The 23,854-nt window shown below is 39.7% G+C and overlaps 2 protein-coding genes across 2 annotated transcripts; both read left to right on the top strand.

The window, feature by feature from the left end:
• The first annotated feature begins 4,615 nt into the window (after positions 1 to 4,615).
• Positions 4,616 to 9,206, top strand: tspan10 (tetraspanin 10). Its single transcript, XM_088355796.1, has 3 exons — positions 4,616 to 4,805; positions 5,247 to 5,812; positions 7,373 to 9,206. The coding sequence occupies exons 1-3, from the start codon at positions 4,707 to 4,709 to the stop codon at positions 7,677 to 7,679; spliced, it is 972 nt and encodes a 323-aa protein (XP_088211922.1). The 5' UTR covers positions 4,616 to 4,706; the 3' UTR covers positions 7,680 to 9,206.
• Positions 9,207 to 12,149: 2,943 nt separating this feature from the next.
• ccdc137 (coiled-coil domain containing 137) lies at positions 12,150 to 17,873 on the top strand. Its single transcript, XM_088355782.1, has 6 exons — positions 12,150 to 12,319; positions 12,512 to 12,660; positions 12,735 to 12,960; positions 13,167 to 13,249; positions 16,969 to 17,048; positions 17,129 to 17,873. Exons 1-6 carry the CDS (start codon positions 12,252 to 12,254, stop codon positions 17,324 to 17,326), a joined length of 804 nt encoding a protein of 267 aa, XP_088211908.1. The 5' UTR covers positions 12,150 to 12,251; the 3' UTR covers positions 17,327 to 17,873.
• Positions 17,874 to 23,854: the final 5,981 nt, after the last annotated feature.

Raw genomic sequence — 23,854 nt, 5'->3', positions numbered from 1 at the left:
TCAGCTACTCTGACTTTGTAAGCCATCTGAAGAAAGATCTACATGAAGCTGCTCAGATTGTACAGAGGAATACTCTCAGAGAACAGACTCGCCATGCCAAGCTGTACAACCGTAGGGCCAAAGGATCAGCCCTCGTCGTGGGAGACCGGGTGTTGATCGCCAACAGAGGTGTCCCGGGGAAACGCAAAGTTGCAGATAAGTGGGAGTCGACCCCGTATGAAGTCATATCAGTCAAGCCTGATCTCAATGTCTATAGAGTCAAGGATTGCCTGACGGGCAAAGAGAAGGTAGTTCACAGGAATTTGCTGCTCTCTGTTAGCTTCTTGCCCTGTGAGGATGATCTGGCCAGCGAATCTGAACACTCAGGGTGTGACGCTGCTATGCATGGAAGTGATGTATGCCCTGAGTTACCTGACGCGGTTGAAGACAGTGATGTCCGTACAGTAAACTGGGTGATACAGGCAGGTGAAGAGCAAGTTCATCCAGAGGTGGAGGATAACTCACTAGACAGCAGATCTGATGCCCAGTCTGACTCTCTCACAGTTGATACATCCAGTCGAGGAAGTCAGCACATCCCCGAACAAGATGTTGACCATACTTCAAGTGACAATACAGAAAGCCCATCACAGTGCTCTGAAAACATGATCCCTTTGGGTATGGGCCCACCACACACTGTCCTCCCAGACGAGACCCCATTGAACACTGACCATCCGGACACAGACTCCCCTGATACTGACTGTTTAGACTTGACTGTCCCAGACCTTCAAGCTCAGGTTATTTGTGCTCAACCTAACCGTTATGGTCTTAGGGTCCGCCAGTCCATCAGGCCTCCTAGTCGTCTTATTTGTCAGATGAATGACCAGTTGGTAGGTGACAATTCTCTGTCCGCAATATCTGCTAGTTCCTAGTTTAAGTTCAGTAGAGATGCACTTTCAGTTTGAGTAACAAAGCTTGAGTAAGAAACAAGAATTGTGCCTATGTGAGCACTTACAACTACAGGAACAATGTTTGATATTTAAGAGATGTAACAGGCATCTTTGAGTCTGTGCTTAGTTAGGAGTTTGATCGCCTCCTTTCTTTTCACACTCCTTTTTAGGAGAGTTTTAGAACTGACATGCACTTCAATTTGTTCCTTGTAATACTGTACCAGTTTTTGTGTCCTCTTTTTCATCAGTATTTGCCTTTTTGGCATGGACTCACAACACGTGGTAAGCTTTCTCTCCTGGCTTTGATCTCTTTGATCTCTGGCAAAACTAACATAAAATGCAACACAAACGAAATGAAAATAAATCCAAACAGCTTGCCAACATCATTTTTGCCATTCCATGTATTCTGTTACTCCCCAAGCCTGCACCAAATTTAGTAATTTTATTCATATTTAGTTTCTTTTGTCTTTTATTAGCATATTTGGTATTGGAGTAATCCAAAAGTAATTGAAAGTAATCAAGTTAAAGTAACCCTACCCAACCCTGCATGCGGGCAAGGGAAAACTCAAAACTTCAGCTTGAGGAAAATAAGAAACCTTGGAAAGGGGCCTTTCAAGTCGTAATCCCCGTTCCGGGATGACCAGTGTGCAATGGATTTAGCATAAGGTAACAGTACACAAAACATAGTGAAAATGAATAAAAGGAAGTAGAGGTAATATGTAGAAATTTGTTTAGAAAAGCCATGACAGAAATCACCCAGCTTCCCAACTCTGCTGGCTGGTCGATGCAGACGTTGACATGCTTTAGGTCCAGACGCTGGTCCACTGACTCATCTCGGATTGTCCTTCGCCCTCGTATCACCACCAGCCAGGCAGTTGGAAAAGGACAGGAAAGGTAAAGTATGAGGTTTAGAATAGAGCAAGGTTTAAAGTTTTTCATTTGAACCCCTGTTTCGATTTTTAAACGTGAATATGGTGCTTGAAGGGTACTTTTATTTGTTTGGGTTAGGGTTAGAGGCTTAGGTTTTGGGTAAGATTACTCATTGATGTTCCTTCTCACACAGCTTTTTAAATTTAAAGTGTTTTCAAAGTAGTACAATCTCATCAGAGTTTGAAAATTGGCAAGATTCTAAGGCTGCTTCGCATTACTTCCTTTTTTACCTATTATCTCCATCTTCTTTGTCTTTCTGCTCCCTCTTCCACTTCTCGGGTCAGTGCAATGGGATAATTCCCCTAGGTATTAGTAACATATTTCCTGCTTACCACAACATGCAATGTATTTTCCCTTGTCTCGCTGCGCCCTCTGTAAGAATGTACATTTCATAACACAATACAACATAAACACATAATTCATTGGACCATTTCCACGATTGTTACTGACTGGTCGGTAAGGCAGAGGGGCAAGCTAGGGCACATGCAACCTGAGTTGGTGAAAAGGGGCTTGTGTTCCACACTCTCCCACCATTGCGCTATACTTTGCGGAGGAATTGTACTTTCTTGCACTGATGTTGAATGTGCTCTGCTTGAGTAAGCAGAAAAATTGAGGGGAAGGAGGAGTAATGGGATTGAACCAAAATACAGTACATATGTTGCCTTCTGTCCTATTATCTGGTATCTATTATTGCTAGTTGCGTGTATTAGCTTAGGGTGAAAACGGGGTTCCTAACATTGTATTGCCAGGCAGGAGTTACAGAGTAGTGATGAGATTAATTCAATTTTCAAGAGCTAAAAAAACAGTCCCTCGGTTGGCCACGGCAGGCACTACTAATTGGACACTTACAATTTGATAAAGGTTACAATGACACTAGGGCCTGTGTGGCCCCCGTCTTCTCACTCAGCCTAGCTGCAAAGGCCTCGTCGGGGCCCGGTTAGTCCCCTCTGTATAAAGATGGCGATGTTGACGTGGTCTACGAAAGCTTCGACATCGTCCACATTTTTTTGTGAGTCTCGCCAGGTCATGTTTGTGGAGGGCTTCCTCAGGACAAATGGCTGGAGCTAGCCGAGGTTGCAGCTACCGATTGGCAAGGCTGGGTCGCCCTAGTTTATGACATGGTGAAAGCATTGGAGACAGGGTTCCAATGCAGGCTTTTTCTTTCCATCCATGTGAGCGGACCACAGTAACAATAAAGAGGGGGAGTACTGTATTGCATATGTACATTTTCCTACGCTTGCTATGAGTTTGTGTATCTGTTCTCATAAACAGGGCTACAAATTTTAGTCTTACTATTGTGATCTCCTCAGATCACAACAACAAAAACGACAATGAGTCAGTCAACCGTTGATTCGGCACTTCATCAATTTGCCTCCCAAAATCCACTCCTACTTCACAGTCCACACATGGTGCCCAAAAACTACAAGCACAGGCCAACGTGTCGTCTTCCAAATAGTCTGCTGTTTTTTCACCTTTCATGTTTTTTGCCAGGGTGCGCTTTCAGAATTACATTCCTTAACAAACGTTTTAAGTCATTTTGGCCTCAAGGCAATGACACCACATGGAATGTAATCCGATAATGTAACAACCCAAACATGTTTTGTTGTTACATATTCGCTTTATTGCATTCATATTGTCAAGGTGGGATCGCTCTTGCTGCTGTTTGCTTCACACCCTGAACGGGAATTTTTTTTCTATTTCCAAATATTAACACTCGAAATTAATACAGCCAAAAGAAGCCACTGCTTTTTAAAATTATTCATACTTTGTCCTGGAAACTGCCACATTCATTAATGACTTACTATTATTCTAGATTAGCCCTGCTAGCCCATCCCAAAATGGACTCATCCAAAGTAAAATACATTGTCAAAGGGACACTGTGTAACATTTGACCACTACATGTCGTTGTATTACGTAGTGCAAAGGTCTCCAAAGTGAATAAGTTCTGAAAATAGCTCACCAGTGATGCGTCATTGAGAATTTCCGGGAAATTTGATTTCAAATTAATGATTTAATGGTTGACTGAGCCTATTACAACCTGGTAATAACATAGCAACACCATACCTTTAACACAGTAATAACACACTAATGATAAGTTTTTTTTTTCAGCTTCAAACATGTTGGTAGCCCCAACAGTGCAACCTTAAACAAGTACTCAAAATCACAAAGAATACAAACTATGGAGACCATTTTTCTATTCCTTTTTTCCCCCCCAGCTATTTCTTGGGTTTTTGGGGGTACCTATAGTGTCAAAATGGCAGACAACCAAGTAATCTCACCCCTTTAGGTGAACCTTAATGTATGTATGTTATGTAAAATAAATATGAAATTCTACACCTATGAGTATTTAAAAACATATACATTTTCATGAAACGTAATGCAATTTTTCTTATTATTTAAGTGAACACCATTTGAAAAAAAAAGTGTACCGCTTGGAGGCGCTTAATAGTTCACAATGTCCCTTTAAATACACAAAAATAGTATTCTAATTGTTATTTGGTTTTAAATAGACTAAATATAAGTCAGTAACAAACAGATAAATTTTTATAATTTATTCAGTTTGATCAATAGAAATCAACTGATATTCGATAGGAAAATCTTTATCAAAGTCTCTTTGACGTAACAGACATATGCACACAAACATTCGCACACACACAGTGAATACTGTGTAATCCCCGAACTGTGACTCTCACATGATTAAGAAATCGCACGCCTGACGGCCCCCCAGGGCCAAATGCTGCCCAGGCTTACATGCTCAAGAACGGAACCTGTCTGTATCTACCACTTCATGTTTTAATTTTCTGATTTGCTACAGCAGAAACAACGCATGTGGAAGATTGTTTCCTAGCGATGGACACCATCAGAAGATATTTGGCAACCAGAAGAGTCGCTTGGCCCTGGACAAAGACAGAAGAAGCACAGAATGAGTTCAGCCCGCTCATACCAAAGGTAAAAGGTCTAATTGCTGGCAAATTGAAACCGTTAATCATTCGATTGAATACTTGCCAAAAGTTATAGTTGCTCAGAATTTTCCACGTTACTTTTGTCAAAGTCAAACAGAGAAAATGCGTTGCTCCAATAGATTTAGGGTAGATCAACGTGCAATCACTTTTGTCATTCTCTGCAAATGATATATGAAGAATATGTAAAGAAGATATATGCTAATGACATATCACGTCATCTGTAAATTACTTCTCTGTTTTTGGTGATGAACTTGAGATGACAAGAACGTGTACAACTTAACAGCCTGCCTGTTTATAATCATTAACCAACATCGACTTGATAAAAAAAAAAAGCCAGAGTGTGTGTCTATTTTAAATCAATATACATTTTTAATATTTTATCTTTAGTTCCATATCCACAAAATCTTGTTTTTATGTCTTGTCCAAGGGAAATACAGAACCCCAAGGCACCAGCGAGCTCCACCAAGTAGGCTCAAGCGGCGAATACGAGACCAGATTCAGAGCGGATAAACCCCGCCGCAGCTTTTCTTTTCTTGACTATTTCCTCAAGTACCTCCTGGTTTTGAGCAACCTGACATTCTCCGTCTTGGGCCTGCTTCTTCTCACCTTGGGACTGTGGGGGCTAATTAGCAAAGAGTCCTTTGCCCAGGAGAAAATAGGAAAGATCGGCACCGATCCGATGCTGCTGCTGGTGTCCCTCGGCCTCCTGTTGGCATCACTCTGCCTGACTGGCTGCGTAGGGGCCTTGCGGGAAAACTCCTTAATGCTGAAGGTGTTCTCTGGGATGCTCTTGGCAATCATCATAATACAAGCTCTGGCTCTTATTGTCTTGTATGGCGTGCAACAAGAGATCGTGAACATCCTGCGTTCTGGCATGTTGGCAGCTATGGCCCGGTACCAGGATGACCTAGATCTGAGGTTCATTACTGATGAGATCCAGTCCAATCTGCAGTGCTGTGGAGCAGATACTTATCGTGACTGGGAAGTCAATATGTGAGTTTGTTGTGGTGTGTTTGAATTTTAAGGACGAAGTGAAGTGTATACTACGTAAATATTTCAGATTCTACAGGCATAAAGGCAGGATTAATTATAATGTATAATGTTAAAATAAGTTCAACGAAATGTCATATGTGCTCAACTGTAGAGTTTTCTTATAGTACTATAACTAGTGTGGCGTCAAGGCAGCACAATGACTGCATGGTGAGCATGTCCACCTTACAGTTCAGAGGTTCAATGTAGAGTTTCTATGTTCTACCCAGTAATATTATAAGTCTTTTTAGACGACAATAAAAATGTGTTTTTATGTAGTTTTTAGTTGTTTCATTAGTTTCATTTAGCTCTACTACAGAGTTCTGGTATGAAAGCCTGAAGCGAAAGGAGTGTTGAAGGGAAGGGATTGTATTTTTTATATTATACAATTTGACAGTGGACGGGATTTGTGCCACATGACTACTTTAGAGCACCTGAATGTTTCATCATTTTAAGCGCCTCCAATGGGTTATCTTCCAACTATTGAAGGATTTAACTATATTTTATTTATATATATATATATATATATATATATATATATATATATATATATATATATATATATATATATATATATATATATATATATATATATATATATATATATATATATATTTTTTTTTTTTTTTTTCATGGAGAAAAATGTGTAGCTATTGTATAGCAAAACATGTTGGATGAGTTGCATCTTTTTATCAATTTTTAGTCATGGTGTTCAATTGACAGTACACACTGCAGAGAAGTTGACCGCTCTTGCACGCACACACAAACTAAACCAAACTTTTCAAATTGTGTTTTTTTGACGATGGAGAGGACAAAATAACTCTATGCCGATACGTTTAATATTTAGTACACACTCAAAATAAGGAAAAAAAGACATCAATAGGTTTTTGGAGAACAGGGGAGACCAAAACTTCAATTAAGAAAGTTCACGCTGTTCTTCAGGGTTTTCCTGAGCTCCTTTCCCCCTATGTTACAAAAGCAGAACCATCCTGAAGAGTGTAGAAATTAAAGAAGAGCAACACAAATGATCAAAAGTGAAAATAATGTAAACTGTTCATAATAGTGAGTAAAAAACAACAACAGTGTGCAATATTAATCAAAATAATTGTGTCATCTCATTTGCAGGTGTCCAATATTAAAAAGAGAATAGACTGATCACATACTCTTGGTGCATTTATTTTTTTAAATATAGACAAATGTCAAATACACTGTTCTCTTAGGTAGGCTCAATTCTGAAGATGTTTCTTTTAGTTTTTCATTTTACGTTAACTTTATAAAGATCTTTGTCTTAGAACTGACTGCACTTGTGAAAGACTGGCTGTAATTTTCACTTTCCCGCCATTCTAGACAATGGAGTTTTGTCAAGATGTTCAAGATACAGTATACCACTTTTAAAATCCTTTAAATGATACAAATTTCAAGCCAACGTGCTACAGCTCAGCTGTTTGACTATACTGAAATTCAAATAGAATGATTGAATTTACCCATGAATGGATTTGAATTAGTAAAAACCTTTCTTTGCAGATACTACAACTGCTCAGCTCCAGGAGTTCTGGCCTGTGGCGTCCCAGCCACATGTTGCGTCGACCCGTTGGAGAACGGCACTGTGTGGAACTCTCAGTGTGGCCTGGACACCCAAACGCTGGACGAGTTCAGTGCCCAGAGCGTGATTTTCCTGGGGGGTTGCCTGGGGAACATTGCGCGTTGGTTGGAGCAGCACCAGGGCTCCATCTGGACTGTTGTGTTTGTCCTGCTAGGGGTGCAGATTTTGACTCTGTTTATCACTACTCGACTTCAAGAGAAGATCCGCTGGCATAAAATGTATGCGTAACCGGATGTAATAATGAATTGTCTTCTGGTATTCATGTTTGGGGTGCTAATGGGTAATACCAAATTGTCTTTTATTGCAAATACATGCACTGTATTCGGGTCTCTAGAGTTTCTGCTCAGCAACATTTTTCTACAGTAGTTGAGAGCAAGCTGCTGCTACCTAATTTAAACCGACTGACTTTTATTTGTGTATCACGTGCACCCCTGATTTTTTAATACAACCCCTAGCAAAAAGTATGAAAACACCAATCTTGGGCAAGCCCTTACTCCGGCTGTAGAAAAAACTCAGATCACGAACATGAAACAATCGTAAGGTCATTCGGAAGTGTAACATATTGGCATTCAGAAAATAAATTGGGAAAAAACATTGCAATGGTCATTAAATGTTACTTTTATAGAGCAAGTGCAGGGAAATAAATATGGAATCACTAAATTCTGGAGTAAAATATGGAATCATGAAAAACAGACAAAGAAATAATGATCAAAACATATTACCTGTATTTGCAGTAGTTGCACCACATTTGGCTTTTATGACAGCTTGTAGTAGCAGCGGCATGAACTTGATGAGTGACAAACAGTATTCTTCATCAATCTACTGCCAACTCTCTGTGATTGCAGTTGCCAGATCAGCTTTGCAGAGCGAAGCCTTGCTATGGACATTTTTTTTCCATTTCCACCAGATTTTCAATTGGGCTGAGTTCTGGGCTGTTTGCAGTCCATGACATTGACTGGATGTGTTTTTCTCCAAGGAACTCATTTTGAGTTAATCTTGAACTAATCTTGTATTTTTATCTTTTTAATATTCATAACATTGTTTTATTTATACATGCATATAGTTTCTTTGTTTTATCACGCTGGCAACTGTGTGGACAGCAAAGTAAGAATTTTATTGTGCAGGAAATTGTCATTTTTTACTGTGCATATGACAGTAAACACTTTGAATCTTGAATCTTGGAATGCTTTTAGAGTTTTTACTCCGTGGCATGATGCATTGTCATCTTGGAAAAAGAGTTCATCATCTCCAAACATTTTTTTTTTCAATTGAACGAATAAGAAAGCTGCCCAAAATGTATTTGTAAACTTGTGCATTTATTGCAGATTAAATCACAGCCATCTCCCCAATACCTTTGCCTGACATGCAGCCTCATATCACAATGATGTTTTCTTTACGCAGTCCTGTTTATAAATCACACCGGAACGGCACCAAACAAAAGTCCCAGCACCTTGTCCAATGCAGATTTGTGACTCATCGCTTAAGATAACCTTCATCCAGTCATCCACAGTCAATGGTTGCCTCTCCTTAGCTCATTGCAGTCTTGTTCTCTTCTGTTTAAGCGTCAACGATAGTTTCCTTTTAGCTTTCCTATATGGAAATCCCATTTCCTTTAGGCTATTTTGCACAGTTCTGTCAATGCCAATGGAGTCAATGTATACTCCAACTTTCTCCCATTTCCTTTTCATTTGTCTTGTTGTGCGTTTTCTGTTTTCAAGACATATGGCCTTTAGTTGTTTGTTTATACGCCTACATGTCTTCCTTGGCCTACCAGTATGCTTGACTTTTAACAACCTTCCCATGCTTTCTGTACTTGGTCCAAATCTCCGATACAGCTGACTGTGAACAGCCCACATCTTTGGCAACCATACAACTAGAGTTACGTTTTTTTAAGAAGTTTGACGATCAGGTCTATGGTCTCAAGAGACATCTGTCTTGTTGGAGCCATGGTTCTTGCCAATCCACTTAGTCCTGGAGCCCGCCAAGTTGTGATAACGGCACTGTTTTTAACTGCTGACTAACGAGCAGACTTAATCTAAGACATGTGCCCAATTAAGGAAAGGAATTTGACTGGGTGTGTCCTTAATTACTACTCAAAATGCACGGATTCAAAATGTTATTCCTCAGAATCGAGTGATTCCATATTTATTTCCCTGCACTTACTCTATATAAGTAACGTTTACTGACCATGGCAATGTTTTTTTCCCGATTTATTTTAGTGTTTCTGAATGCCAATATGTTGCACTTCGGAATGACCTTACGATAGTTTCATGTTCGTGATCTGAGTTTTTTCTACAGTCTGAGTGAGGGCTTGCCCAAGACTGGTGATTCCATTCTTTTTGCTAGGGTTTGTATTCAAAAATGTTATCCACTGGACAACCAGTGGTATGGAGTACATATGAAAAGGCATTAGATTAATCTCATTGCCACTCTATTCTTGGTACAAGAGACGAATGTTAATTTTGTTGTACGCATGTTACAATAACAATAAATAATGTATTATTATAAATTATATTAATATAATATTCCATTCTTCTATCCTAAGCACTGTTAGTGAGAAATGTATTGTCAAATGGGAAAAGCAGAATGAAATTAACAATTGTCTCTGGTACTGACTAAAAATAATGAAATAAGGGGATGAAAGCCAAAACCTTTTCCTGTGATGTCTATGTCACAATTGGTCACACTGCTGTGACCAGGGTTCAAATCCTGTTACAAACAATTTTTACGGTGAAACCTCGTGTAAAACGCACACCCACATTTTTTTTAGATTAAAAAAATGTGCGTTATATTCAAATGAATACGGTAGTTAGCATTTAGTGACATTTAAAGTGGTGCTGCAAATATGTGTTATCACATCCAGTTCACAGTTCTCAGATTCTGGGTGCATAACTTAATGTGTTGTGGAGTTTTGTTATGTTGTAATTCTTTCTTTAACCCATCCATTAATCCATCCATTATCTCCACCGCTTATCCTCAGTATGGTCGCAGGGGGTGCTGGTGCCCATCCGAGCTATCTTCGGGCAGCGGGCAGGGGACACCCTGGACTGGTTGCCAGCCAGTCGCAGGACACAGAGACAGAGAACTAATTTGCTCATTCATACCTAGGGACAATTTGGACCGACCAATTAACATTACATGCATGTTTTTGGAATGTGGGAGGAAACTGGAGTGCCCGGGGAAATCCACGCAAGCACGGGGAGAACATGCAAACTCCACACAGGAGGTTCGATATCATGACCCTAGAACTGTGCCGCACACGCGCTAACTGCTGCGCCGCCGTGCTGCTCCTTTCTTTAACCCTTCCACATTAATTAAATTCATTTATTTATTCATTTATGTTTTTTTTTAATATCACGGTTGAAAAAGCTGCTGAAATAGAATTTACAACAGACCTTCTCATATTTTTGTAACTTTTATAAAGCTAGCCCACATACACAATAGCCAGTCTTTACTCAAATTTTCATTTAGATTATCTTAAAGGTTAATTTAATTTATTTAACCACGTATTTGTCATGAACGATCGACCAAATGATAACTACTGTGTGTAAGCCTCTTGTCACATCATTAGAAACATGGATTAAAAACAAGAATCACAACTCATGCTTAACATTTTTATTTTGCAGATCAAGTAATTGCTCTGTCCATAAAATGAAAGGAAAAGACACCTGCAAATGATTTGTGGGCTTAAGATTTTCATTGGATGGCAAATACAATGTTTTGCATTGGATTTAAGAGAGAACTTCCAATCCTATGGGAAAAAAATCTGTTTGTTAAAACAGAATGAATTGTACTAGTAGCTTTTCAACACGTATCGACAGCTGTGGTTTTTGTATGTCGTTCGGGGTGTCTTTAAAAAGTTGAAAGTAGAATATCTTCTCTATTGAGTTGGTGTTCAAAATGCCAAACTGAGTTTAAAGAGCCTTTATAATTTTGTTTCCACTCCAAGCATTGCTGTTTGCAACATAGTCCCTGCTCTTTTCTGGATGTTTTTGTTAGTGTAACCTGAAAACTGTAAGAGTGAGAAAAGGCCTTTTTAAAATACAGTCCAAACACCTACCCTGATCCCCAAAAAGAGGAAAAAAAATTAGGAATTAGCTGACTGAGGCTGCGATCATGATTTCAAGGCAGGAGATATTTTAAACACAAAAAACATTACATTTATGGGTAAGAATCATCACAAATTGTCTTTTTGTGTACATTCCTCCTTGACAGCGATCTTATTTCAAGCATTGAAATTAAACCTCCCAAATTAACAGTTTTACGTCTAGTGTGTAGGTTACAGCAATTTCAGTTTTTGTATCTTTTTTTGCTGTCCAGTGCGTGGGTCACCAACAAACGGCTCTTTGGCGCTCCCTGGGGGTCCCTGGCGCTTTTGCAAAAGATTTGATGATGAAAAAATATATGGTTTATGTACAATCGTGACACACAACTTCTTTAAGCCCCAATGTAACCCCAGTCTGTTTGCCTTGCTTTTGTACACAGATTTCGATTTTTTTTTTGCAGCTACAAGCATATATATTTATTTATTTTTCAACCTTTTGGGACGATGTAGCATTTTTTTTGTATTGCACTAAAAGCAGACTGTTTTCAATAATTTTTGACTTAATTGATCATATTCCATTTTTTGTGAAGACAATTTAATAATGCCCTCAAAAACCTTAAAAACCAAATATATTTTTCAACCACGCCTTCTGTGTGACGTCACGGTTGAAAGGGGACATAATACGGAAGTTATCTCCACGTGAGAGGAATTGTCTGGTTAGTTTTCAATGTAATTGAATTAAGACGAGTTTTGCAATGGGAAAGAATAAAAAGACAAGAAACGACTCCGCGAAGATGGTTGACGCAACCGGAGAACAACCAAGGTAATGTAAAGTGCGAAGTCTGGATGAAGAAAACTTAACATAGCAGCTAGTGTGCTCATAGCTACCAATACATAGCCGATCTCTTCTCCTGTTGTGAGACTAACTAGTTTATCAAAATGTAAACGACAAGTACACAAATAAGCTATTTCAGTTTGTACATTAATTAAATAAATATTATTTTTCACGTATCAGAATGAAGCATCGGAAAGGAGCCAAACAAGCCCCTAAAGACAGAAAACCTAAGGACCACCTTGAGCACATCCCCTTCAGGTTGCGGGAGATCATGAAAAGCAAGGAGAGGATGCAATTGTGCGCTTCTAAAGGAAAGAAATCCTCAAAATGTAAGCAAACGCAAAGTAAAGGAATGTTTGTGCTGCCTCGGTTAATGCATCTTTTTCTGTGCCCTCTACCCAAGCGCCTTTTCCTCCAAGAAAACCAGAGGAGTCCAGTGTTGCCGACATAGCTGTCCCGTGTTTCAAGCGAGGAAAGCAAGAAAGCAAGACACAGTTCGAGAGGCGGATGACAGATGAAGTCAAAAACGTCCTCTTCCTAACCAAAAACCAATTAGAGAGGAAACCGGAGCTGGATGAAGACAAGCAGCAGAACCCTGCCAATCAGGGAAAGTCAGAAAAAAAGAAAGAGTAAGCATATTTAGACAATGGGTTGGGGGAGCAATGCACAAACAGTACGGAACTTACACTTAGGCTAAGAGAACCATTGTCGCTAATGCAATTCTCATTAATGTACAGGAACAAATAAGATATAAATTCAAAAGGATTTCACTTGCAAAACCATGTTTGCTTAGTGATGAATAAATGGTATCATGCTTTTATGTTTCCTGTCACAGGTACAACAAAAAAAAAGTACAAAAGCGACAGGAGAAAAAGTTAGATCAACTGGAGATCGAAATGGAAAGAGAACTATTCAAAGGTAAGGGTAAATTCTCCCTGTTTTTGGTCTTGCAACCAGTGTTAGATGCCTATTTCTGTGCCATCTATGCTAGGGCCACAATTACTTTGACTGTTTCAACACGTGTTTGAGTGTAAAATGGTAAAGGTGACATTTAAGTTCTGGTTTTTAGCAGCATATACCAGTGTCTGAAATAACGTCTGCCCGGACACCCGGGGCGTGCATCTTTTATGTCGGGCGTACAACTTACAAAATGTCTCCGCCCGGGTGGCCGACAACTTTTTCAAGGGAAAAAACCCCTCTAAAACCCTAACGGTTTTTTATTTTAATCAAATCAAATGTTTACTTTATTATGATTTCGAAATCTTCGTTCGGTTTGGAAATTTCCACTAAACTGGATGCAATATCGGGCCTAGAGAATTCCAGCCAGACACAAACCAGCCCGAGATTATTTGATTTGCAGAACCGAGCCCAAAGCGAACCCGGAATTTCACATTTTATTTGTGAGGACTTGGTAGGAGATGTAAATTATGATGACAAACTAAAGCCTTTCTTTTGTAACAAAATCTAAGTTAAAACAAGACTCTATAAACATCTCATAACAATTTTCTATCATTGATGGATTTTTTTTAGGAGTGGAAAGGGAAATTTTAAGGCCTACTTCATTTTGACGGGTTGAATTTTGGGCCATATACAACAGAAGCGGTATGTCTATGGAAAAAATCACTGCAAGACTTCAACTGAAACTAGATTAATTCGAGAAAAGATGGAAGCTTATCACACAATTTTTATTTTATGTCTAAACACACCTCACCTTTTATTTATTTCATTAAATTTTTTTGTTGTTTTGTTATTTATGTGTATGTCAATTATATATTTTTTTATTATTCGTGTAGCTGTATGATGGATGACCCAACTCTCTGTCAAAGTGTGTGTGAGAATTAAAAAGTTTATTAAAAAAAAATCTAGCGCAGAACTTTGAAAGAGCGGCAAAAAGACAAAGGAGAACTATGCAGGGTGGGCAAAAGCCGAAATGTAGATTCTTATTGAAATATTTTTTCTCTTTTTTACTATGAAGGTTTTTTTTTTTTTTTAAATATAGCTTCTGTTTTTGCCGAAATTTGGTTCATACTTGGGCTTGCAGGCAGGAGTACAGTATTTTTTAGTGTGTAAAACACATTCGATTTTATTTCATTATCACAGCATATTTATTCACAGTACCAAAGACGAATAATGGAAAAAGGAGAAAACAGAAAGTCATCCTGAAAAATAAAAATATCACTATAAGCGTAAGGGCCCGGTCACACAGCCTTTCACGGGCGTGTCGAGGCTGAATCACGGCCAGAATTTTCTGCCCCTGAAGCAGACGCTGTTGGACGCTTTGAGATCACCATATAGACGAGATACAGCAGTGCTTTACTCGCGGTCGGAAATTCACACGCGGTTGGCCACGCGAAAAACTTTTGCGCTGCTCAAAACAAAACTTTAGACCACGTGTTAACCGCGGGCGGCACACGTGGTACACACGAGGTAATGACACGGAACAACGTGCTATGGCCGCGGCCAGGGCGTGGTTACAGGACGCGAAATTTCAGCGGGTAATCGTGGGTGGAGCACGGTCATAGCATGTTCTGCGCCTGTATCGCGGTGCTATTACGTGAAATTAGCGTGTTACGCGTGTGACGGTCAAACGCCTTTCTCCGCGTATATACAGCGCGATTTGCCGAGCACACGTCAGTTGTGCTCGAGGCGTCAAGGGGTTAACATGGATCCCTGTCACCGTAGTGACCTCGTCTTAATCCATTTTTATTTCTTGACATTTCTTTTCATTTCATAACAAGATAACAAAATAAAAATGAAAATCTTTTACAATAATAACATTTTGGCTTCTTCGGTGCCATAGCTTGAAATCTTGATCTTCACGGGACTGTGTCTTGAGCGGTTATGATTTCTACAGCCCGGTGTTATGCCGAGAAATGCATCCCTGCCGGGATTTGCATCCCCTCGCTACTACAACCACTTTTACCTCGTTTTATCTCACTTTTTCATCACTTTTAGGGAATGTAATGGCGAACATATAACCAAATCCACTTCGTCTTGCATTTGTTGGGAATGTAATACAACTTAAAACATTCCGTCTTTGTTTTTTTGTGAACGTAATCGAACGGTAATGCACACCGTATATAAATCACTTTTGAGAACTGTTATGCACTCTACCGTAAAGCTTATTATGCGGAAATAAGCTTTATGGTCGAGTGCATAACAGTTTCAATACGAGCGATTTGAATAGAAAATGGCAAAATAAACATGTTACCTGCTCAAAAGTGATTCATATACGGCGTGCATTACCGTTCGATTACATTCACAACAAATACAAAGACGGAATGGTTTAAGTTGTATTACATTCCCAACAAATGCAAGACGAAGTGGATTCGGTTATATGTTCGCCATTACATTCCCTAAAAGTGAGATAAAACGAGGTAAAAGTGGTTGTAGTAGCGAGGGGATGCAAATCTCGGCAAAGATGCATTTCTCGGCATAACGCCAGCTCGGCAGCTTTTATACCCGTGGTCCACACGAGAAAATGACGCGGAAATGACACGACGAGGAAGCGGAACAGTCGCCGGCGTCTGTTTTGCGGGCATACCACCGATGAACAGCGGGTTGGCCAATTTTGCGCATTTTCCATCGCGGGCAACTACGGGCAAAAAAACCTGCAAAATTTTACCCGCGATACAGACGCAAACGGCTGTGTGACCGGGCCCTAACAATATGATTATGACTTAAACTTTGAAGGACATTGAATGAATGCATTGTAAATTTTATGTTGGTATTATCGTGGTATCTTCTTATTTCAATGCGTATTGTGTGATTTGATTTTTGATTATCATTATTTCGGGGTAAAAAAAGTTTTTGTGCAGTATTGTCACACAAATGCTGCTGCTTGTCAATGCTGTAGTCCGGGACCTCATCTCTGACCAGATGCTGAAGGTGCTGTAATTGAGTCTGATCAGGAAGCTTCTCCTGCAATTGGTTTCCATGTAAACCAGCACTAACTATTTCATGTGGTAGAGATTAGTGCCTCCAGGCTGCGTTTGCCCAAGACTCACCACAGGAAGTGGTGCCCCCATGGCCCTAGTGGTTGAGGGATCCTTGAACCATTATTATCTTATTAATGATGTGAATCATGGCCGCATGTATTCAACAACGTTTGTCACTTTCAATGCTTAATTTGAGTTGACAAAAAGTCAAACTTTTTTTTGGGGGGGGATCAAAAATTCTCATTTTGCGTTATACACAAATAAAAACGGTATTTCCTCCACACCCCTTTCACCTTTTTAAGCCCTGACCCATTTTCATGCGTATACTTTTTTTATGGAGTATTATTTTCTTAGCAGCAAAAAGCTTCCCGTGATTGTGAAAATGACGGTAGATCATTCTCAACTTCCTCTGCATACCTATTGCTATCAAAGGTGTCTTCCTCATTATCGGAAAGAACTTCTGTCATACGGACAATTTGAACGTAAACTAAGAGGATGCAGTCTTTCTCGGCGCACATATTCTACTGGTCTTAATCTTACCTTTTGTACTCCAGCGCCGCTGGTGGCCGTTAGAAAAATTACATACATTTACGGTAGTTTAGATTTAACACCGGGAACACTCTTTAAAATGAAACAAACGAGTTTCCTGTGATACATGATCTGAAAACACCATATCAAATAACTTGTTTTCTTTTCAAGACAACATACAATTTGGAGAAGTTTCAATGGAACCCCCTGTACTAACTAGCAAACCCAAGAAGGCGCCAGTCAAGCCTCAGGTAGAACAAAAATCTTCTTATCGAACATGTCCAACATGAGGTCATCATACGTCACATTTTCGTCGTCTTCTTTCCTTCAGAAGTTCGCCAAGGAGCTCCTGCTTAACTCGCTCCTTGGTCAAACAACAACTTCCTCGGTCAAACCTTCCATGGCCAGGAAGAGGATCATGGAGGAGGAACGGCAGCGGGCTGTGCTGGCCTACCGCCACCTGAAGAAAGAGAGACAGAAGCAGCAAGAGGCCAGGATTGGAAAGCACAAGGGCTCCCAATCCCCATGACATGCGAACATACCAAAATATTTAACAAATGACTATGGTAGTGTTTCCTGTGACAGTCTCTCATATGGGAACATCTGTGTGATGGAGAGGAGACATGCTGTTAACTCCTGAGTTTGTGTAGTAGCCTTTCTAGGTAATTATTTTAAATAAAACTTTTAATATTTTTTTATTACAGAAGAACGTCTTTATACAATGATTTTTTTTTATTATAAGTGTATGTTAGTTGTACATTTTTGGCCCAAAAAGAAGTGATTCACGGCAGTGCCGGTTTTACAGTACTCCTGATACACCACACGGGGGCAGTCTGCTATATTATTCCCCAGCTGTGGTTGGATCCCTTGACCACTAGGGCCGTAGGCGCACCATTCCCCAGTCGTACAGCAAATACAATGTTCAACGTTTTTTTACATTTTCAAATGTAAATGAGAACTTAACTATAAAAGTACAGGAACTCGACTGTTTTTTTATTTTGCTGTTAAACTTAATATGTACATGTTGAATGGTATTTCGATTGGATAATTAAAACGGGAATGATTAGTTTAAGGATTGGCATTTTAGTTGTTTACTGAAAGATATTATAATTGCAAAGTAATTACAATGCTGAACTGTAAATACATGAGTAAAATATACAGAATGCTTTAAAAACATTTGACAAACATTTGCAGAATGTTTGAGAAAAACCTTTGCTTACAAGTTAAATGCATTGTAGGCACATCTGAACATTATTTGGTTGGTTGGATCCCTTGACCACTAGGGTAGTAGGGGCAGCATTTTCTGTGGTGTGTCTTGGGCAAGTACAGCCTCCCTCTCCGTGCCAACGTATGTTTCTACCCGGTCTCGAACTGGGGACCTTTTGCGTATCAGGCACTGCACTCAAAACATGACCAATATTTATTAACAACCAAATATAAGGCAGAACGTTTTAACTTAGAGTGTGTATTATTTAACCACTAGATGACACTGTATGGTGTAATGCAACTGGCCTCTTTGAGTCATTTTGGTACCCATGGAATCAAGATGGCGGAATAACGTCAGCTCTCTAGGTGGCCAATGGTATTTAAAATAAATGTTAATTTCTCACTTTACAAGCCTTTTACAGAATGCATGTTTGTAAGATTTGTGTATTTTTGGTTATTTGAATCAATATATTTTTTTTTTAATGATTAAAGAGTTACTACCGTATCCTGGTAAACTAATACACTCTAACCCTTAAATATCATGCTAAGAGCACTTCAGAATGAGTTACATTGATCAAAATAACTGCAGGGTGCAACGTTTCCAGGCAAGACTCAATCACACCCGCGCTATGTGAAAAAGTGGAAGACTTGTTAGCATGTGCCCATGGAATTTGCCTGTGTAATCCATTTGAAGGTTTACCCTCAATCCGGTCACAAACGAGGCCTTTGTTGTAATCAATGACCTCTGCAGAAGAGTCAAAAAACAGCAAGCAGGTTGTAGTTGGTCAAATGTGGCTCACTTGAGGACTATGATAGTGAGAAGAGGAGCACTAGCAGTGTTTGATCAGCTTTGAGCAGCAAACCCTAATACCAAGAAAAAAGAGAGGGAAACAGAAAAGAGACAGAAAGAAAGAGAAAAACAGACCAAAAAGAGCAAGAAAGATGAGGGAGAGAGTGAAAAGAGCAAAAGATAAAAAATAAAATCTGTAAGACAAAAAAGAGGGAGAGAAAAATATATTGAGAAAGACATTGACTTTAAAAGTGCTATATAAATGCAGACTATTTACAGAAAGGAAGAAAGATACAGGCAAAGAAAGAAAAAAAATGGATGAAACAAAGAAAGGGAAACCGAGTAAAATAGAGAGCGAAAGAGTAAGACCAAGAGAGTGAAAGTGGAAAACACAGAAAGATGAGTAGAGAATGGGAGAGAGAAAAGGCAATAGATAAAGAAAAATCTGTGAAAAAGAAAGCAAGAAAAAAGAACAAGACAAAAATAGAGGGAAAGAGACTTCGAGAGAAAGGGACATGAAAAAGCTAGGAAAAGAGAAAGAAAGTGTAAGAGCGAGAACAAAATAAATATAAAGCATGAGCAGGAACAAAATAAAAAGAAAGTGGGTGAGAGAGACTGATAAAAAACAGAGAGAAGAAGAAGAAAGACCTGAAAGAAAGATCCCTCCAGTTGTTTGGGGAGTGGCGTCTGGCTCTGACGACACCAAGTGGACATATTTGAAACTGCAGGTGCAGGTCTCATCTCATCACCTACACCGCTTATCCTCAGTAGGGTCGCGGGGGTGCTGGAGCCCATCCAGCAATCATCGGGCAGTGGGCAGGGGACACCCTGAACTGGTTGCCAGCCAATCGCAGGGCACACGGGCACAGACAACTCACTCGCTCATTCACACCCAGGGACAATTTGCACCGGCCAATTCTCCTGAAATGCATGTTTTTGGAATGTGGGAGGAAATCGGAGTGCCCGGAGGAAACCCACGCAAGCACGGGGAGAACATACAAACTCCGCACAGGAAGTCTGGAGCTGAATTTGAACCCACGCAGGAGGTTCCCAAGACATGAACTGTGCCGCACATGCGCCGTGCTGCCCAGGTGCAGGTCATTGTTTGGTATTTTTTCTCCTGTGCTTTTTCTCAGTGTTAATTCGCGGACCAAATTAAATCTGTAAGTGGCCCCAATTCTGGCCTGTGGGCTGAATGTTCAATATCCTTGCCTTGAAGTGTCTGCATTTGTAGTTCTGCTTCCAGTCGCTGTGGTAACAAGAAAACTCAGCTGTTAGTGAGGGCTCAAGTGTGACTTCTTATGTCTTGAAAGTGGCGTAGTGCACATGACAGCTCGGCTGCTCGCAAGGAGGCTTAAGTCCATTGCTTTCCGTGGGCCGGTCCTGAGCAAGACAATTGTTGATTTTTTTTGCATATATGTAACGCGACAAAATCTTGTGGAGGTTACCACTAATGTTCAAAATTGGGTCAAGGGTTCAGCTCATTCCACAGTGCTTGGTCTTCTGAATATTAGTCTTTTCAATGACCTCATTAGTGATCATGATCTTAACCTAATTGGCCTTTGTGAGACCTGGTAAGAAACAAATCAGTTTGCATCGCCAAATGAGGCTTCTCCCCATAGCTTTGTGAGTTCACATTTGGCACAACCGTGCAAGAAAGGTGACGGTGTTGGTCTTAAATCGGAAAGTATGCTGAAATTTCCTCCCAGGACCTCTACTGTTTTTAAAACTTTGAAGCACTTATTATAAGGTCCCTAATGTTACCACCAATTTATGTAGTTGTTGTGTATGTCCCACCTGGACCATATTCAAAATTTTGGGGATGAATTTTCAGAACTGTTAACAGACTTGGTAACTTATGCTGACAAGATTGACAAATTGTTAGTGATTTTAATGTTCACATATCTCCCCATCTAATTCATATACAGTAATACTGCAACACAAAATAAAAACTTGGAGTAGACATTCTTTTGCGGATCCAGCCCACCTAAAAATAGAATGTCTGCATCTGGCCTGAAAGCCAAACTGAGTTCGAGATCATTGCTTTACCAAAATAAAATTTACCATGTATTTATTTATTGTCCTTTAAAAGTCATTTTTTTCATCAAATATACCAAAGAGACGTTTCTCTCGTCTCACCTTTTTGTGTTTATTTATATCTTTCAGGAGGACTTTCTTTTTTCTTCATTTAGTAACACTCGTCTCTGGTACCATTAGTAAAAATTAGTGTAAAGATGAGATAAATTCTGATGCTCTTTATTATGTCATCTAGTTCCCTATTGGTGTAATGATTACACAGTGGATTTAGGTTTATTATTATGATGATGATTATTATTATTTAATTTATTTTGGGGGGGCAGGGCTGTTAGAACATTGTAAATGGTAAAGGGTCTGCATTTTGATAGCGCTATCCTAGTCACTGAAGACCTCCCAAAGTGCTTTACAAGGTGCTTCACACGTACCCATTTACACACACACACACACACACACACGCACACACACACCGGTAGGATGTCAGCTATGCAAGAAGACTGAGAAGCAAAAAAAAGAAGTAAGAAGCTCAGAAAAGAAAGAAATATTGAAACAAATAAAGAAAAAAATGAGAACAAAAGAAGAAAAAAGGCAAAACAAAAAGAAGTAAAAAGGTAGGTAAAAAAGATATTTCAAAACAAAAGTTGAAAAAAGGCAGGGGAAAAAAAGTCCAGAAACAAATATAGTTTTTTGGGGGTCTCCTTGATCGATCTGGTGTTGTCAAACGTTTAATCGGAAAATGGTACAAAAAAAGGTTGGAGACAACTGTATTAACTGATATTTAAGAAAACAATGAGCATCCTTGCAAGTTTGTCTGCTCGGATTTGGATGCATTTCCCTAAGAGTGACAGTCACTACAAAACGTGCTTTTTTTTTTAGTCTTTTGCATCTTTGTAATTGGAGCTTGAAAAGCCAGAATGCATCTGATTGGTTTTGCATTGTTACCTGGCTGGTTTGCCCTGAAATCTTGCCCAAGGTCCTCTTTGGTTTAGTTCAGGGGTGGGCAGACTATGGTGTTTAAATCTGACCCCCCAAATGAAAGGGTAAAAATATAAAGACGATATACTTAGTAGTGAAGTATTACTAATCGAAGACTGTTGTTTTAGTGCCACTTATGTAGTGAATATTCTCCCCAAAATATATTCTTTATAAAGCATTAATGTATGCTGTACTCAAAGCCAACATTCAAATAGCTGGGTACATTTTTCTTTGCTTGCTATCTACTTGGACCATGTATTTATTTTGTTTATCAAGATATCTATCAAATTTCACACAGCCACAAAAATCCTTCTGCTCTAGATCTGTTGCATTTGCAGTCTTTTTCAATGCAAAGGATCAAATGTATTACTTAAAGATGGTGTCCTTGACTTCAAATATTCTATTATCTTTCCACTAACCCAACCGTAACCCTAACCCAACCGTAACCCTCACTCTAACCCTAACCCAAACTTAACTGTAACCCAACCCTAACTTTTACCCTAACCCTAGTTTAACCCAGTGCTGCTATCAAATGAACGTTTCCCCACCCTTGGTTTTGTCCTTTCCACGTGGAGATAGGGTAGGCTAGTTACCACATTGGGTGCAAGGTATGAAGTACTGTGTCGGCCAGTAAATATGCTTTCTTAGTCTCTTAAAAAAATGTTCATTTCTTAGCTTGTATACTGCGCGTGTGTGTGTGCGGGCTTGTGGCGCTTGCAACCACCCACCTTATTGTGTAACAAACCTGCTGCTTTATTCAGTCAGATCACAATGCTCTCAAAATAGGACCATTTTTTCAACACAACAAAACAAGAATAATCCAGTCTCCAGCCCGCCTATTCGTTGCAGATGTATCACCACGTTGTGTCGTTTGGGCTGCCACTGGAAGGTCAAGGATCCGGCTTATCCAGCTGACGTATGCAAATCAAGTTCACGCAACGCCTCGTATGACTTTGCTGCTGGCAACCGCCGAAAGGTCCTTTCAAAGAAATTAGGAAGACTTGGACCATTTTACGTTAGATGAGGTGGAAGTGCTCAGCTAAATATGTAGTACCTTTTCCAGTTTTATTACTTTGACAAATATCGGACAGCTATCAAGACTGTTGAGGAATTAACATCTATGTCTAAGGAGAATTTCAGATTTTTAACATGATACACAAATGCATCTAAAGCAGGCGTCTTAAACTCAATTTACTTAAGGAACGCTGAAGTTAGGGTCCAGGTAAATAGGGATTCCATCAGGTTTTCCGCAAGATGCTAACATGGTGTTATTCTCAAATATTTTCTTTTTTTACCACAAAAAATATATATCTAAAGATAAAGAGCAACCATAAAAAGAATGAATACGAACATGAAGAAATTAGCAAGAAGTATATACTAATAATAGGTAACGTAAGACTTGAGAAACCAAGTACAGTTTGCACACTCTTTTCCTCTCTCTCACTCCCCCTTCTCTCTCACTCTTTTTCTCTCTCTCTTGCTCTTTCCTTTGGTCTCTACAAACCATTTTCCCCCTCCATTCTTCTCGCTCTCTATCCCCTCTCTCTCTGCCTCTCTTACTCTTTTCCTCCCTCTCTTTCGCCCACCTTTCTCTCTCTTTATCTCTTTCTCACTCTCTATCTCTCTCTCTCACCATATCTCTCTCTGTCCTCCCTCTCGCTTCTCTTTCTGTCTCTCCCTTCCTCTTCTCTCTCTCTCTTTCTCTCTCTCTATCTTGCTCTCTCTCTCCCTCTCACCTCCTCCATCCTTCTCTCTCGCTCCCTTTCTCTCTTTTTCTCTCTCTCTCTCTTGCACTTTTCCTCCCTCTCTTTTAACCACATTTCACCTATCTCACTCTCTCTCTCTTTCTTTCTCTTACAATCTCTTTCTCACTCTCTTTTTCTCCATATCTCTCTTGCACTCTCGCTCGCTATCTCCCTACTTATCTCTCTCTCTCCTCCCTTGCCATTCTCTCTCACTTTCACACACACACACCATATTCCTCCTTCTCTCCTCTCTCTCTTGCTCTCCCTCCCTCTCTCTCTTGCTCTCTCACTCCCTCCCTCTCCCACT

The sequence above is a fragment of the Urocampus carinirostris genome, chromosome 1 (genome assembly GCF_059441175.1).
Source record: "Urocampus carinirostris isolate Australia breed hairy pipefish chromosome 1, RoL_Ucar_1.0, whole genome shotgun sequence".
NCBI lineage: Eukaryota > Metazoa > Chordata > Actinopteri > Syngnathiformes > Syngnathidae > Urocampus > Urocampus carinirostris.
Note: the sequence above shows the minus strand (reverse complement) of the source record. Positions and strands in the feature narration are given on the sequence as shown.

Bases quoted from the DNA above. Each gene is read 5' to 3' on its own strand.
- tspan10 (XM_088355796.1), top strand. From the start codon at position 4,707: ATGGACACCATCAGAAGATATTTGGCAACCAGAAGAGTCGCTTGGCCC. The intron at 4,806-5,246 runs GTAAAAGGTCTA...GTCTTGTCCAAG, and splicing joins TCAGCCCGCTCATACCAAAG to GGAAATACAGAACCCCAAGG. The intron at 5,813-7,372 runs GTGAGTTTGTTG...CTTTCTTTGCAG, and splicing joins CGTGACTGGGAAGTCAATAT to ATACTACAACTGCTCAGCTC.
- ccdc137 (XM_088355782.1), top strand. From the start codon at position 12,252: ATGGGAAAGAATAAAAAGACAAGAAACGACTCCGCGAAGATGGTTGAC. The intron at 12,961-13,166 runs GTAAGCATATTT...TTCCTGTCACAG, and splicing joins AAGTCAGAAAAAAAGAAAGA to GTACAACAAAAAAAAAGTAC. The intron at 13,250-16,968 runs GTAAGGGTAAAT...TTTCTTTTCAAG, and splicing joins GGAAAGAGAACTATTCAAAG to ACAACATACAATTTGGAGAA.